We start from the raw sequence: 16,854 nt of genomic DNA on the forward strand, positions 1-16,854 counted from the left end.
TTGGAGTTGAGCAGTTGAACGTGAAGTACATGTTCATGAAAGGTGAGTGCTTGGGTGAAACACGGAAAGAGTGCCTGATGCAAGTGCCAATTATGGGACACTCTATATGCATATGAGAAATTTGTCAACAAAAGCATGCAATGTGAAAGAAGGAGATGATGGGTGTTTCGAGGAATAAATGTAGCACATGTGACATCAAAATATGTCTCAATAGCTTCCACCTTTCCAAGAAGGGTTTTCGATGTAGAAGTTTCTCCACTCGTATCTCACAGTGCTCAGTACGTGAGTGTCTTTTGGACCTTCTTCTTCACTTCACCAGACTTAAGTATAGTAGACTTCGACTCTTTTGCTCACCTATACAAGCATGAGCGACACAACGTAAATATGCTCAACTCTTCCAGCTTGAGCAGTACCTAGAATAGCTAAGACGCTTAGACCACAGATAATATTACTTGAAGCTTTGGGACTAACACCTCACTCATTTTGTGGCTTAGCTACTCGACTCTGACTTGTATGACTTGTCGGTTGCACGTTGACACTGCTTTGTGACAAGTTCTTCGGCTGTTGTAGTGGCTGCTGAGACATACTTCGTGAAGTTTCATCGTTTTCCTGTACCTTCTTCTCTTTGTAGTGCTCAGGCCTCTCGTCAGTTTTTTCTTCATGTGGATTATGGATTTTTTTTATTTTTTCTTAGTAATAAACAAAGAAAATCTTAAAACAACTAAACAAAAGAAAAATAATTCAAATAAAAATCTAAATGCTATGTACACTATACACATGTCCCTAGGGGCTCATATATGGATTTTGTCCCCATACTCTCTGTAACACTACTATGAGAGCATATACTCTAAATTTCGTCAAAAAAAATTATCACAATAAAACGCAAAAATTCAATGCATCTCACAAAACATTGCCCTCTAATAGTCATAATGTTAGGTCCGCATTCAGAATGCCTCCCCCCTTCCTATTTGGAGTCATCCTTTACGACAGGGTATCGCAAAGGGTATGTGTTGTGCTTGGGCAAGTAAAAGTTGTGCCTATGCAGGCCTTGTAATGTAGCTCAAATTGCTTATTGGCATTTGTTGGCGAGGCTTCCTATTCTAAGCAATGTAATGGTCTTTGAAGCTCCTGTATCGTTGCTTGATTGAAGCGACTTGCTCTCTTCTAACTGTACTGTAATCGTAGGAAGAATTGTAAGAATTCAAGCGGCGATGCACTGACAGCAGTTTTGTTGTTCTTCTTTGGGACCCATTTCTTTGCGATTATTGGCTGTTTTGTTGCTGACGCTCGTTTGGGAACCCATACTTGCTCGTGCTTCGTTTGTGTCTGAAGAGACTTCTTTGGGATCCACCTTTTTGTTGTGTGAGTCGACAGTGGTCTTTGCTTCGGCCCTTGTACGCTTGGTTGGTGACGGGATTCAGGCTTTGAAAGTTGATACTGTGGTTGTTTTGGAATCCAAACGAATTCCTGACTTTTTTGTGCTTGAATCAACTTCTTTGGAGCCCAAACCAGAGTTGTGAAAGCTTGCGACTTTGTGATATTCTTACTCGTTCGTGCACGCTTTCCTTGCTTTTGTTTTGGTGTTGGATCTTGTGATTTGTCATCAGAGATCTTTGTCTTCTTGATCCATATCTGTTTTTGGCCGATCTGGCTTTTTGGTATCCAGATTTGTCGAGCTTTTTGGCTTTGACTTGTTGTCCTGTTCTTTTGACCTGTCATGGTTGTTGTTGAAGGGGTTGGTGATAGTGATGGCTTGAGTTGATGATAGGGGATGTCGTAAGATTCATCACTATCGCTACTATCCTCAGCAAAGGGTGACTTCTTGTACTTTCCCTTGATTTTTTGGCTGGTAGTGGAAAGTTACTGTCTTTTTGCTTGTGGGTGGTGGTTTCTTGGAGGACTTTTCTAGCCCATTGATTAGAGCATTGTTAACTCGTTGCTCTGGTCGTCTTCCTCCCAGATGAGTCTTTGCCTCCTTATTAGGAGCCATGTATGAGGATGCTTCTGGTGGCTGTGTCTTCACGGAGGACTTTGGAATCCACTTTTGATGCACTTTATTCGTGTAGCGATGACATTGATTCCCGGGTCGTTGATCTTCTTGAAGCTCGAAGTGTTCTACAGAGTCATAGAACTCGTCGTCTTCTTCATCTTTCGATTCTCCACATTTCTTTGTTTGCTCCTTATTTCGAGAGCTTGTTGATGTCTGGATTTCTTCGTTTTCCTGGATTACACTCACTGCAAAATAAGGAACGACATCATCGCCATTTTCATCACAAAACTTTGTTGTGGGAGCATCCTCCACGGCGCACACGTCCAGAGTAGCCAAGATGTGTTCCCATCCAAAAGGCTCTAACTCTTCTTCAGGAAATGGTTCTGGGATATAGTCCCTATCCTCCATAGCTCGCTCTAGGATACATTCCTCACGTTTCAAGCTACCACATTGTGAAGCTCCACACATCCACAGTTCTTTAGGCTTACCTAACCAAGCTGGAAGTTCTGATCCTGCTACTGTGGCGGAATCAAACTCCTCAACCGGTGTTCTCGTCACATCCCTACAGCTATGGTCCCTCAAGTTTGCCTTTGTTATGGTTTCCATATGTCTCAAGTATATATGGTCATAACCCCAATCTTGGACCATTTTCAATTGTCGCATGAATGGTCTTCCCAGAATGATGTCATAGTTGTTCTTCTTGCCAAAGTCAACAACAGCAAAAGTGTGTTCATATTCAATGCCACAAGAAGTAACAATTACTTTTTCTAGCAGTCCTAGGGGCTTTTCCTTGTGTCCGTCTGCAAGCTGCAGGGTCATTCGTGTGGATCTCAAGGCAGGTTTTCCCCATTTTTTCCAAACCTCTTTGGTTGCAATGGCCACACCAGCTCCACTGTCAACATTGCCATGGTTTGTACACCATTGAATTCCACAGGAAGGGTGGTGTTTCCATCTTCTCCCTCGTAATACTCGCCTACCTTGTTTAATGGCACTGGCCTAGTATTTAGTTGAGGCATTTCAAGCTCTTTGATGCCTTCCTCAATTCGAGTCATTGGGATTTTTACACCAAATTTCTCTAGGCATTTACCCACATTAGCCCACATGTTTGGTTTTATTCTGAGCAACTCGGCTAGCATTATTGTACAGGTGACTGGGACAGATAGAATATCTACTAGCCCCTTTGAATCGATGGCCTTGTTGAGAGACAGTCTCTGTGATGGGACTGCAACCACATCTGACTTGGTCTCGTACTCTCCCATGTAGGACGGTAGTGTTCTTAGCGAATGGGGTTGTTGACTATCCATAGATTATACAGATCCTTTGTCACCCCAATATGATCGCACGTCTAGATTCATTTGAGATCCAGTCTCAAATTCCTCTATTGGTGGTAGAAACACTCCTCGTTCATCACCAGTCTTGTCTACTCGTCTTCTTAGGTTATCCGCTTCATTGGCCTCTCTGACTTGTTTCCACAATTCATCAAGACCATCTATCTCTTTACAATCCTCAGGTATAGCTTGGTGAAATCCCTCGGAAGAGTTATCCGTGGTATTCAGTACTATCCTTGGTTCTAATGCTCGGTCTTTGAGGTTTGGTCTGTGCTCATGACTAGAATTTGGCTCTTTTAGTTCCTGGTTTGGTGGGATTACGTGTGTAGGCATGACACGGATCACATCCTCAGGTTTTGCACCTGGTGGTTCTAGTAAAGCTTGGGCTGTTTGAATCATTTTATGGCACATTTCAAACCTTTTCTTTTCTAGTTCCGTATAGGGATATGTCATCCACCTGTGTTCTTGGATTTGGTTGTTTTTTAGTCTCGCATCATAGGCTTTCAAGAGGGCATCTAATGTCTCATTAACCTTCTCTGCCAACACAAATCCTCCTGAACTAGCACTTCTCGGTTTCTCATCCGTGGATGGTTCTTCTAGAGGTTTAACCATCTATGTAAGAGAAGGTGCCTCCTTTTCCTCGTGTTGTTTTATCTTCTCCTCAGCTTCGGTAAGCTTCTCAGCTAGGGATTTTTACTCTCGTTCCCTGCATGCTTTCATCTTAGTCTTTCTAGCTTTCCAACTATTTCGTTTGCTCTTGGTTTTCTGACTAGGTGCGTCTGTCTTTGGTCCATCATCTGTCTCTGGACTCATGTCACCTTCCATGTTCTTTGTCTCTGGATTCTCATCAGCTTTCTTTTGGGCTTGTGCTCTCGTAACCACTTGAACTGGTACAACATTTTCATTTTCTGAGCTACTAGGGAGCTGAACAATCCCTGATACATTTGTCGTGATTTTCCTGATTTGGTTTGGTTTTTTCGGGCAATCGGGGATCAAGTGAGTGATGCCACACTCAAGACAATAGACATTTACTTCAGTGATCTCCGTATGAGGACATTATTTGACCAAGTGGTTGTCACGACTTTTGTGACAATCTGTCTGTGGTTGAGGAGATTCTTTTAGCATTTCCTCTTGGCTATAAGCAAGCTTTGACCTAGATAAGCCGCTATTTGAAATGAATCGCAATGTCCTTTCGTCCATTTCATACCTTCTTTCTTTCAATTGAAACCCAGGAGGTGGAGGTTATACCGGCCTCACCACTCCATGTGTTTCTCTCACATTTTGTTGCTCCGAAGGGTAGTACTCACTTTGGTTGCTATACCACATTGTAGCTGGTACTGGCGTTGGTTTATTTGATGCTTTCATCATTGGCATGTATCTCATGTCTACCTGCATTCTAGCACCTGGCAGCGGAGGTTGTTGTCCTAAGACAAGCTGTGGCCTTAAAACTCCTACTCGTCCTGGCGCATTCCCCGTAATGTATCTAGGTGGAGTAGGTGCTTCTGGAACAGGTTGTACATACCTCTCCCTAGCATTTTCCATGCTATAATAGCACTCTTCCCCCGTATGGTTCGTCCATTTTCTCTCAATTTCACACCACTTCGGCTCTCCCGAATCAGACCTTACAAGAGGAATCAACCTCTTGACCAAGTCGTCGATAAGCTTTTCTTGATCAATAGGTGCCGTTGGCTTGGCAATGGACTCACTTATCTGTGAAACACTGTGCTGAGAGGATGTGTCATCTCCTTCACTCTTTAAGTCCTTTTCTTTGTATGCCTCACAGTTATCCACTAGATAAAGAGCTTCTTTGATCAACTCGTTTAGCGTCATCCTCCTTATCATATGCAGATCCTTATGAAGGCCCGCATGTCTCCTTAAAGATCAGCATCAGTCATGCTTGCGTAGGTAATTCCGCTCTCGGACAGAGCTTAACATATCTCTTGAGCCGTAATGATGCTTTGCGTATTGATTCATCCTCTTTCTGTTTGAATCTATGGATTTGCGAAACCGTGTTGTGAGCAATGCCTTTTGGCGAGAATTCTTCAATAAACTCCTCAAACAGCTCATCTAGGGTCTCAAAATCCCATTTTTCCACAATGTCGAACCATGTAGCTGCATCATCTTCTAGAGTCAATCCAAATCCCGCAAATTGTGTCGCAAAATCTGAAACTTCCTCTGCTCTAATCACTCTTCTAAAAGCCGCGACGTGATCTCTCGGATCTTTATCTCCGGAGTATTTTCTGTTTACCCATTTTTGGACTTGGGATGGTCTTACTCGTCGATTGTCTACAAGTCTAACCAGAGACTCTCCCATTCCTTCTCTCGTTATCGCTCTTGAAGGGAATCCTGGTGGCTCTCTTCTTGGAATTCCTATAGGAATTCTCGTGTTTGGTGGAGGCATTTGTGGTCCTTCATTGACCAAATATCCACCTCTTTCTAGTACAGTCTGTGGATTTGTGCTTTCTACAACTCTGTATTCTCGTCTATACTTGTAGACAACTATAGATCTCCATTGACAGTCGACTCCGTATGTGTAAACATATAAGAGCTTGTAATCCGTTATCTCTTCTAGGTATGGATCTGAGCACCTATAAAGATTGACCTCATTGTCGTCAATGTATCTATATAGTCCTTCACTCTCATGACCAATCATCCAAACTCTCTCAACAAGATGGGTCTTTATCAATTGCAAGTTTGGAAGATCCATTGTGGGAGGATATTCCTCTATCGTCGGGATCTCCTAGCTTGTGTAAGCTGCGTTTGAATCTAGGGTAGACATGATTTCTGGGCTTAAGAGCTTTTGCTTGGTTCAAGTAGACTTAGTCCACTGTGTTCAAGTTCTTTGGTTAGGGAAAAGTCGAAACTATGTCCAAAACCGCAACCGTTTCGTCACAATTCTCGCAAATTGTCGCTTTTAGACACCCCTAACTTGCGGATGAATTTTGAGGCCTTAAACGATGTTTTTTTTCAAAGTTGAACTAAATGGTTGCCGTAGGCATGCATTTAGTTCAAGTTTTGCACTAAGATCTGTAGAGCCGCTCTCAAGCTACGTTTTGATATAAAAACTTTTCCGATCCGATACCGTTTGTGAAAGTTATGGCCAAAACAGTGAAATGCAGTTTGGACTGGTCAAAATGAGTCCAAATTCATTTTTGAAAAAAGATTTGGGATCTCTGTGACACTGTGAACACTCCTGTATGGTCAAAATTACAGTTGGGCCCTAAAACTGGCCTAGAGACGTCCTACGCGTAGTATGTCTATATGCTCAGAATTTAACAAAATTTGGTCCAGAGACTCCCCTTAAGTCAAGCAACACAATGGTATGCTCAGATTTTCATTTGGATTAAAAATGGCCTTGAGACGCGTAGGATGTCTTTTTGCTCAGAATGACTTGAAATTTTCACCCCAGCTTCTCCTTGATGTGCTGATCACAGTGGTGTGCTCATAGGTTGGTTTGGAGTCCTAAATCAAGCTGGAGACATCCTACGCGTAGGATGTCTTTTTGCTCTGTTTCAGCTCAAACTTGCACTGTAGCTTCCCCTTGATGTGCTAAACTCACAGCTATTTTTACTTTTTGATTCTGACACCTATAGGCTGGTCAAATGATCAAGAATCTGTTCCAGAAGCCTGATGTCTGTTCTAATGAATTCCCAAGTCAAATCAACTCCAAATTGGACCAAATTGACTAGGAGGCTTGCCCAAGGCTCTATGACAGCATGGTATGGTCACAGTAGAATTTTGGTTTCAGAATTATGCCTTAGACATCTTACGCGTAGGATGTCTTTTTGCTAAGAATGAACCCAAATTTAAACCACAGACTCTCCTTAAGGTGCTGATCACTGTGGTATGCTCAAAATTAAGTTTGGAGTGCAAAATCACACATATGACATCCTACGCGTAGGATGTCTTTTTGGCCTGTTTGACCCCAAACTTGACCCAAAGCTTTTCCCCTTGATGTCAGCAACCTAGTGGTATGCTCAGATTTTGGTTAGGATTTCAAAAGTCCCAAATTTTAGCTGTTCTTGCCTTTTTTCAGTCAAAAGTGCTAAAGTCCGCTCAATCTTCCCTTTCACTGACCCAAATGAGATGAAATTTATCACATGCACTCAATACAACATTTAGAACATGCCTTTGAAGTCACCCTATGGTTTGGTCTCAAAAATTATGCCTTGGGCATAATTTGGGTAGGATGTCTAGCAATTCTCGTCTTTTGGCTTTGATCTGTCAAAATTTGGTCAAATTTTCACTTTCCAGGTGAAAATAGGGTAAAACCTACCTTCTAAACACACTGGTAACCTCAGATTTTCAAAATTTCCACCAGATCACCCTGTAGACATCCTACGCGTAGGATGTCTACTACTGATTTTTTCAGACTGAAGTGTCCCTGATGCTTTCTTATGCTCTCAGCAAGTGCAAGCATGCTTCACAATTGCAAAAACATGCAACAATCACTCAATTTAAGCCTTCTCTGAAATTTTACGTTTTCTGACTCCGCCTTTTGGCTTTTGGTCAACAAAAATAGGGAAAAACACCCAAGTCAATATGTTACTAGGGCAAAACCTACCCTCTGAACCCACTGGTGCAGTCAGAATTTTCAAATTTGGTCTCCAGAACCCCCTTGAGACATCCTATGCGTAGGATGTCTGTTTACAGAATTGCAGGTTTTCTTCACAGAACCCTTGCAAATGCTCTTTTATATGCACAGCATCAGTCAGTCATACAAAAATGTCCACAAAAGCTTGTTTAATGCATTTTTACCCTCAAAAGCACACTTCTCCGTGATTTCAAATGCAATCAAGCACTTTAGCAAATAATTCAGTGTTGAATAGCTCTAGATCAGAATCGGATCACTTACCTAAAGCTACTCCTACAAATCATATGGGGTTTTGCATCTATGAGTAGAAAAACGCTTCACTGCCACACACGGACTAGTAAACGCTTTTATTACCTCACAAATCACTCGACCACCACCAACTACTCTAATCCACAGATCCTAACTAAACCTATCTAGTCGCAGACCCTCGACAAGAGACACGCTTCCTGGCTATCCACTTGATTGCGGAATATCCTCTTCCGGATCCACTTAAGAAAAACGCTTTCTTTAGCCGAAATTAAATCAAGCAACCATCACACGAGTGTTAGTAGGAAACCTACTTAGGTCCTTGTGTCCCCGACAGCGGCGCCAATGTTGGACGGGAGAGACTCACACACCCATGAAGTGCATGCAAACACTACCTAGATCAACATAATGTCAATCGAGGACACAGATGACGCGATAGGCACACGGAGGAAATCTCTTAAGCTTGTCAGGCTGAGACCATCCTACACATACAACACTCTGGAAGGCCAACTAAACCACAATCAAGAACCTCACTGCCCTCAACTACACCACCTAGCCACATACACACATGCGTAAGGTAACTCACCTAATCATGCCAGATTCGTAGGAAACTTAAGGAACACCATCCCCTCACTAGGATACACCTGTCCCTAAGCTTCTACACTCAAAACCCTCACTCTAAACCCATCTGCAGAAAACGCGTAGGATGACAGAGCCGAATTTCGAAAGTGCCCGAAACTGAAATTAATGAGTACCTATGCGTAGCTTATGTCGCCACGATTCTATAGACTACTAGCACGCAGAAAACAGACATCGTTTGATACACTTACGGCCACAAATAGCTCGTAGATGCGTCGGCGTGTGCGCTTCGTCTCGCGTGGAATGCTTGGCGTCGTCGCATAGCTCTCCTCGAGCCTACCGCAATGGTGCAGCCGGATCTCCAATGTGTTGAGCGAGCCGGGCGTAGCGGGAGGATGAAGCTCACACTCACTCTCTTTCTCTCTCACACACAGTAGACGGCAGCGCTAAGTTTGATTATGATAAAAAGCCTTCTTTACAAAATGACCTAGGTACCTTATATACTAAGGCTACCTTAGGTTTAACCAAAAATGGGATTGAAAGGGTCAAATGGCTTTGTATTTACAATCTGGAAGTGCCATTGCACCCCGGCTTCTGAAACTAGAATAACTACTCATTACAAATGACGTTTATAGCCATAATCCGCAGCATTTCATAACTCGCAAAAGATAAGACTTTGGTACGAAACGTGAGTTATGTTATGTTGTTGACCCAGCGGTCAACAGATGGTGGCTATGGTCGGGTGGTTCGTCCGATGAGTGTCTGTAGCGGTCCGTGTAGCCGGGTAATCCACTCCTTTAGTTCGTTTCATGGTATGGACACTCGGTCTTACAGGTGCACGTCTACATCCTCGGACGTTGGCCCCAGCACAGGGAGCTGCCGAATGGTGGCTATGGTCGGGTAGTTCGTCCGGCGAGTGTCTGTAGGCGGTCCGTGTAGCCGGATGATCCACTTCTTTAGTTTGTTTCAGAGGACCTAGCACATACTCCTCGGTTGTAAAACTTTACCTTGAAGCTTTTGATTTAGCATAGTCTATTCCAATTGGAACCCCGAATTCAGCTTGGCCGAAAATCTGGTGCAGTGGGTATGCACAAGAAGGAGTTACTCCGCTCCTTTGTCAACAGATGCTATGAACTTTAAATACTAGAGTCACTGATGTCTCTTTAAGCTTCAGGGATACTGAGAGATGACAGTATTCTGCTGTAATGACTTTATGAAATAGAATTCCCGAATATGAAACTGATTTGTTCTTGACTTGTTTTCAGTGCACGAACTGATGGACGAAATGATTGCAGCATTTTGGTTTGAATGATCTCGATAGACATGGTTGCAATAGGGATTAGTCAATCGGGCATCTATGAGGTCTTGAGTGGATCTAGATGCGATTTTCTAATTGCATTGCCGATAAATCATGGTCTGAGATCCGAATGAATGTTGAATGTGATTTGTCATGTGATGTCAAGTGATGTCCTGTGATGTCGTGTGATGTGACTGTCGATTGATACATGTGCTAGATGTGTGTTCCTAGTGTATCGGTACTAACAGTCAGTGTCTGGTAAGACAATTTATGGTTTCTGTCTGTTTTGCAGGCGTAATCGAGGGCGATCACAATGCTTTCAAGAGGGGGGTATGTCACAACTTGGTGACGTGGCTGCCCAGTACACACACACACCCTCTGGCTGCTATAGAAATTCCGACCAAAATGGTGATGTGGCACTGCCGTACGGATTGCTGACGTGGCATCCCGGAATTTGCGGTAGAATTTACGGCAGCAGAAAGCAGGCCAGAATTTGCGTGGACTTTTTCTTTTAGCAGGCTACCCAATTGGGGAGAGAGAGAGAGAGAGAGAGAGAGAGAGAGAGAGAGAGAGAGAGAGAGAGAGAGAGAGGGCTTTTGCTTTATTTTTAAAAGCTTTTGATTTTCAGCTTTTGGAGCTTTGCTTTTGGCATCCCTTGTAAACTCTTTAAATTAGTAGTTTGGGCTCTCACTTCTTAGAGCATCTGGACACAGAGTCTGAGAGTGAGTCCTTGACTACTCGCTTGTACTTTTGAATTGCAGATTAATACAAAAGGAAATACCGAGAGGGGCGTCAATCTTTGGGGCCAATATCTCTAGGTACGGAACTCCACCGGGCCAGTGTCAAATCAATTGTGAACTGTGAACTGTTTTGAAGTGATTATTTGTGGTGTCAACTTGGAGTGTCCAAGTCTATTTACAGGCAGGCTACCACTCTCACCCCAAAAAAGTAGTGGGTTCGATTCGCAGGAAGGTGTCTTCTTTGGTCATCCTCAAATGATTCCAGGCTGTGATGACATCCTCTCCGTGTTCCTTTGTAAGCCATGAGGAAGTGAAGATGCGTTTGAATTTCAACCACTTTGTAGGTGTTTCCCTGCACAACAACACGGTAGACCACCATGTTTGGGCATTCCCTTTTAGATAGGACGACCCTCTTCGCACGTTGGAGGTTTTGAAAAACGGCCTCCCGAAAAGGCGGTGTCGAACTGTTGTATGAATGCAAGGGCTCAGTGGGTGTCCTTGTAGCTTGAAAACCTATCAAACTTGAGTGCTTGCCCACCCTCCTTGAAATCCTTAGTCTTCTTCCCCTTCTTCTCTAGATGCTCATACCGGCTCGAACAATACCGGTGTCTTCTCTTCTTCCCATACATTGACTCGTCTGAGTTAGAACTGTCAGAGGACGAGGTGTCCTCGTCCGAATTGTAAGATTGTTTTCGATGCTTCCGAGATTTCTTGTGGGATCTGCTCTTCTTAGGTTTCTTGTTGTTCTGTTCTTGCTCTTTTGAGTCTCCCTTAGCGGGAATGGGCCATGCTCTTCCCCGAAGTCCTCAAAAAGAAGCCGGCTCCCGGTAGAACCTCCGTTGGTTTCTTCGTTCGAGCAAGTAGGTGGAACAGTTTCCTCCCTGTTGGATTCACTACTTGAATCCATGTGTGCTGCTGAAAAAGGGATCGAATCCTTCCTAGAGGAAGAATCGTCTGATCTCTGATACCACTGTTATAGCCTTGGACACTCCAAAGCAAAGATCTATTGCAACACACGTGAGAAACTGCACAAAACTGAACTGAAATTGCACAAAAAGAGAGAGAGAGAGAGAGAGAGAGAGAGACCACATGGCACAGCGAAGTTCAGAGCCCAGATGCATTGGCCCCAAAGACTGGCGGCCCTTCAAGTATTTCTTTAGTATTATTTCACAAGGTACGATGTCCGAAAGTTCTCTCTTTGGCAATGCTCCCAAGCTAATTTGCCAAGACTAGAGGCCCTGGCACACTTATAAAGGCCCCTGGCCAACAGCATACAGGTCTAAAAGCACTGCTCCTCGAAAGCTTCTGCTCCCAAAGCTGGTGCCCAAAATCTCCAACGCAAATCGCGGACCTCCCGTACAGATGCCACGTCATCAGCACCCCAAATTTCGGGCCAGCCGGATGGAATTGCCTCCTCATCATGGCTACACAATTAGGAGTCTCTGCTTTATTTTAAAAGGTGTAGGCCCCTCAGCCAGGTTCTTGTAAGTTTGTAGGGTTAGTAACCCCCCTTAGAGCCACTTTGCCAGATTTTGCAAGTTAGGGTCATGCCACGTCATTAGTTTGTGACACTAGAAACATGGATGTACACAAGTAAAACCACTGCACGAGAAATTTGCAAGCCAAACACTTGAGAGGTAAGAGTTTCCCTCGAGGAAGATTTGCTGCCAAATAGGCACCCCTCACGGGTATTCCTTTATTTGCAGTGATTCAAGCAAATGTACAAGGCCCTCTTCTCGGAGAGACCAATCTCAAAATCAGATAACAACTATAACCGGCCTGTACACAGTAGAGGGCGGTACTAATTCAAGTACCTCTTAGCTTTACACAGAGCACTAAGAAGAAAAGAGAGCACAGAGGCGTCCAACGACTAGAATGTCAGTACGCACACGAAGACCGACACCTTGTAGGCCCCAAAGACTGGCGCCCCTTTCGGTATTTCTTTATTCAATTCAGAACGAACGATCCGGACACATAGATAAGTGTCTCACAAAGCTGTTCAAACGTGGCAAGGGCTGAAATTGCAGATTTTTTACCCAATTTAGGAACATACGGACGCCAAAACTCCTGTTGGTCAAAAGCACATGTCTAGGACAGATTCCCTCGCAAAGCACCTGAAAACCCTCAAAATTGTACATGATCATCTGAGTAGCCCAACTAGTGGGGTATTACGATATGTGCAAAGGGGAGAGAGAGATGCGCGAGAGAAAATCATCGCGCTACATGAGACAAAGGAGAAGGCAAGCTTTCCATTATAGTTGTAAAATTCCCACCTACTTATAAAGTTGTAAGTGACTTGCCAAGTGGCCCAAATTCCATTTGGCACACACAAGCTTCCATACTCATCAGAATTAGGCGCTAACTGGCCCGACCAGTCCCAGACCGCCCGACCGACCTAGATTCCCGTTGTGAGAAACCCGTTCGGCCGCAACCATTTCACACTCATCAGAATTAGGCGCTAACTGGCCCGACCAGTCCCAGACCGCCCGACCGACCTAGATTCCCGTTGTGAGAAACCCGTTCGGCCGCAACCATTTCACACTGGCCATGCAATGTCCACTTGCACCTTTTCAAGGGTTCCGGGGAAAACAAGCAAAAATCAAATAAATAAAAATATGTGGTACATATTTAAAGAAGGCAACAAGAAAAATACACCTCCTGGTGACAACAACTCCCAAATAGACATATGAGGTGATCACCTCTACCTGGGCTTCTACTAGTCTAAATGTGGCATGGCTCTTGCTTTGCCTGGATATGAGAGATCAACGATGTGGCACAACTCACACACACGACTCAAAGAGTAGTCGACTGTACAAACCCACAAATCATGGAAGAAAATTCCCACGTATGCCATTGCAAAATCCAAGAGCTGACTTCGCATGTGTACGGATAAGTGCTGACGTGGCAGCAACCCACATTTTGTTTTGGTTAAAAAAAAGCCAATATGTCACTGTATGGCAATGATTATTCTTAGCAATCGCTTTTTGCTTTTTGGAACTTGCTTTTCACTAGGACTGAAAAATTCATGGCCAGTGCTGCACCCTTCACTATGGCAGAACCAACCAGAGCCAGGCTGACCCTGAGAACCTCATGATATCATCATAGTGGAGTTTGCTGCGCTGCCTATGCCTAGTGGAGGCATGGTTCCATACCATTTGTCTCATAGACAGTTTCAGAGAGGTGTCCCCCGATCGCCTCTCATGTAGAGCTTTGGAGGCATCCACACAGCTTAATGAGGCACGAGACAGAGGATCATGGTATGCACGGGTGACACAGTGGTTCACAAAGCATGGGCTGGATATTGACTGCCTGCCACAATTCCAGTACGACAGGGAGCCCACACAGATGCCACACAGTAAGAGGAACGAAGTATTGAGGCAGGACCTTTGGCAGCTCTACACACGACTGCAGAGAGAAATTCATAAGCATCTCGGAGGATTAATTCACACGGAGACTCAGATGTATGGAGGGATTCCTATCATATGGTGCGGGGGTGGCGATTATGAGAGTATCCTCACACCACCACAGAGGGGAGTATAGCAGCTCCAATCCCCAAGACAGAGAGAATATGCAAACTATACCGAGAGGTGGTGGGGACCAAGGAGCACTATGTATGCGGATGCAAAGCGTACTCCACCATCAGAGCAAGATATTTTACTCTGCTTGGAGAGCCACACTCTCTATGCCAGCTGCTAAAGCTAGGAGAGCAGCACAAACTAAGGCAGTTTCTATGATCTCCTTACAGGCCCAGACCACACCGAGGGGAGGACTGCACCTACAGAATACAGACTTTTTCCAGAGGCCCGCTCCTACACCCGTGCCTGCACCACAGAGAGATGACAGAGATCAGGGCCCCACACTCAGGCATGAACTCACTAGGTAAGCCTCTTGTGATCTTGGAAGGTCAGCTAGACTCCAGACAAATTCGCCATTTGTTGTCTTGCATCCTGTTAAGGTACCTGCAAGCTGCCTTTTTGTACATGTGACTAAGCTCCTCTGTCCCATTGCTCCTTAAACCCAAGCTCAGACTCTCCATAATTACTTGACTGTCTCGGCCATCTCTGGAATCTGAATGCACTCAGTCATCTCTCTCTGCTAATATACGCCAAATGATGACCAGAAACTTCCTTTCAGTCTCTAAAACAATGGTATTTTCCATTAACTCTAATCACTCCTCTAGTTTCAGCTATTTTTGCTATAACATTGGTCGCTGAGCAAGAAGTTCTCCTTTCTCCCTCTGAACAGTCTACAATGTGCAAGCTGTCCTGACTTAAGAATGACATTGCACATGGGTGTGACTTTCAAGGGAATCAACCAATCTGAAATAAACGAAAAACAACTTCAGATTCAACAAGAATCACAAGTCCTCATCAACTTTGTAATAATTGTTAAGAATCTCACTTCTACTTTGCTTGATGAGGACCTTTGTTCTATAATATGTTGTCTCAATGTTCAAATGTTGATTTTCAAACATTATGTGAGTCCGCATTTTTAATGAACTTCAATTTGCAGAATTTAAATGACACCAAAGTGCTAAAGCTCCTAAAACAGTGGTCTTCTTGATTTCTCCATTGAGTTCTCCAAAAACTAGTTACCTGCTCTGTAACTCGCACATGAGAGTCCCATATTACTTTCGATTTTGTGGATTGCCCAAATGATCTAGTAAAAAATAAAGCTTTGAGAGGATAAAGCATCATTGAAAAGAAGTGAAAGCTCCTCAGATTGACTGCAAAACTCTTACGGCACTCGCAATTCAATTGAGAGGGTTTGTAGCTTTGGTAGCCGCCCTAGCTCCATCAAAATCTTACGCAATATCGTCCTAAAAGTCACATGCTACAAAAGCATGATACACGGCAACCCAGTAAATGCAAAAATGACAAAAGCTGATCAAGCAAAAAGTCCTAAAACGAAGAATCGATAAAATTGGCAAGCTCACCTGGAGAATAAGTGTCACAGAAACCAACTCCGGGCAATGCCTATGGATACCAGCAAATGCTGTATTCGTCAGTAGACTGCAGCTACAAGAAGTTTGATGCAGGCTCTCATACTTCATGCTGCTTAAGGACTCGGAGCTTTCCTTAAGTTGCAATGTGCAAGTATGCACAAGTCGAAGTGTTTGTAAATGTGGGCATCTTTCCAAGAGTACCCTGTCAAGCAATCAATTTGAGACGATACTCATTACAAAACATAGCCGGCTCTTAAAGTAAAAATGTTGCTTACTGCATGCATTTGTCATTCATCCTCGAAGACATTATATCTATGTCACCCAAGAACCTGAAGAGAACAAACAGTATCTTAAGGTGCCCAATGCTCAAGATATGACAAAAACATCCATTATGTACCTGCCCATAACCATTTTTTCTTTCAAAATATGTAAAAGAGGGGGGAATATCGCAGTTTCTCTTATAGGGGAGGGCGTTCGAGGAGAATTGCATTTATCACTGTGAGGTTTACAATGAAAAATATTCAAAAGCTTGGATGTAGGCGTAGAGGACTGGTCATAATATCTGTCCCTTGGTAGAAGACTCTTTGGAGTTTTGAAAGATGCTAAAGGAGAGTATGTTGTGGGATCTATCCATAGCTTAGGTGGGGGAGTCTTTGGCAGCAATGGTGTTGATGACATTTTAAGACCTGGTGTTAATTCGACAGTGTCGTCCAAAACCCATGATTGGAGATTTGCCGGGTCCTTCAAAACGAGTCTCCAAAACCTGCTTTAAAAGTAGACGAGGACATCTCTCTCTCTCTCTCTCTCTCTCTCTCTCTCTCTCTCTCTCTCTCTCTCTCTCTCTCTCTCTCTCTCTCTCTCTCTCTCTCTCTTTACTGGGGAGAGCTAGAGAGAGGCAGTCCCAGAGACACATTACAGATTTCTTTTCACTAGATATGGGACAGCCAGAGGAGCAGCCACCACTGCAGAGCTCGTCCCACACTCATTCGACCACTACTGGCACTCTCATCGACCGAGCATTGGAGCTACAGAGATACAGACGACCGCGACTGAGGAGAGGAGCTACACAGCATCGACGGAGACTACAACAGAAGATTCGAGCCATACTCTCTCGACATCCAGAGTGCAGATGAGG

General features: G+C 44.0%; 1 protein-coding gene across 2 annotated transcripts in view; it reads right to left on the bottom strand.

The window, feature by feature from the left end:
• The window catches only part of LOC147422924 (uncharacterized), a 74,355-nt gene that overhangs the window by 43,261 nt on the left and 14,240 nt on the right, over window positions 1-16,854 (bottom strand). For both annotated transcript variants that reach the window (XM_086501751.1, XM_086501752.1), the window contains 5 exons: window positions 16,117-16,482; window positions 15,995-16,048; window positions 15,711-15,921; window positions 15,516-15,607; window positions 15,370-15,433 (listed from right to left, as the gene is read on the bottom strand). In XM_086501751.1, coding sequence (XP_086357877.1) covers window positions 15,370-15,433; window positions 15,516-15,607; window positions 15,711-15,921; window positions 15,995-16,048; window positions 16,117-16,482 — 787 coding nt within the window. The remainder of the gene's footprint in view (window positions 1-15,369; window positions 15,434-15,515; window positions 15,608-15,710; window positions 15,922-15,994; window positions 16,049-16,116; window positions 16,483-16,854) is intronic.

Source organism: Adiantum capillus-veneris, chromosome 26 (assembly GCF_014529385.1).
Source record: "Adiantum capillus-veneris isolate H3 chromosome 26, ASM1452938v2, whole genome shotgun sequence".
Lineage (NCBI taxonomy): Eukaryota > Viridiplantae > Streptophyta > Polypodiopsida > Polypodiales > Pteridaceae > Adiantum > Adiantum capillus-veneris.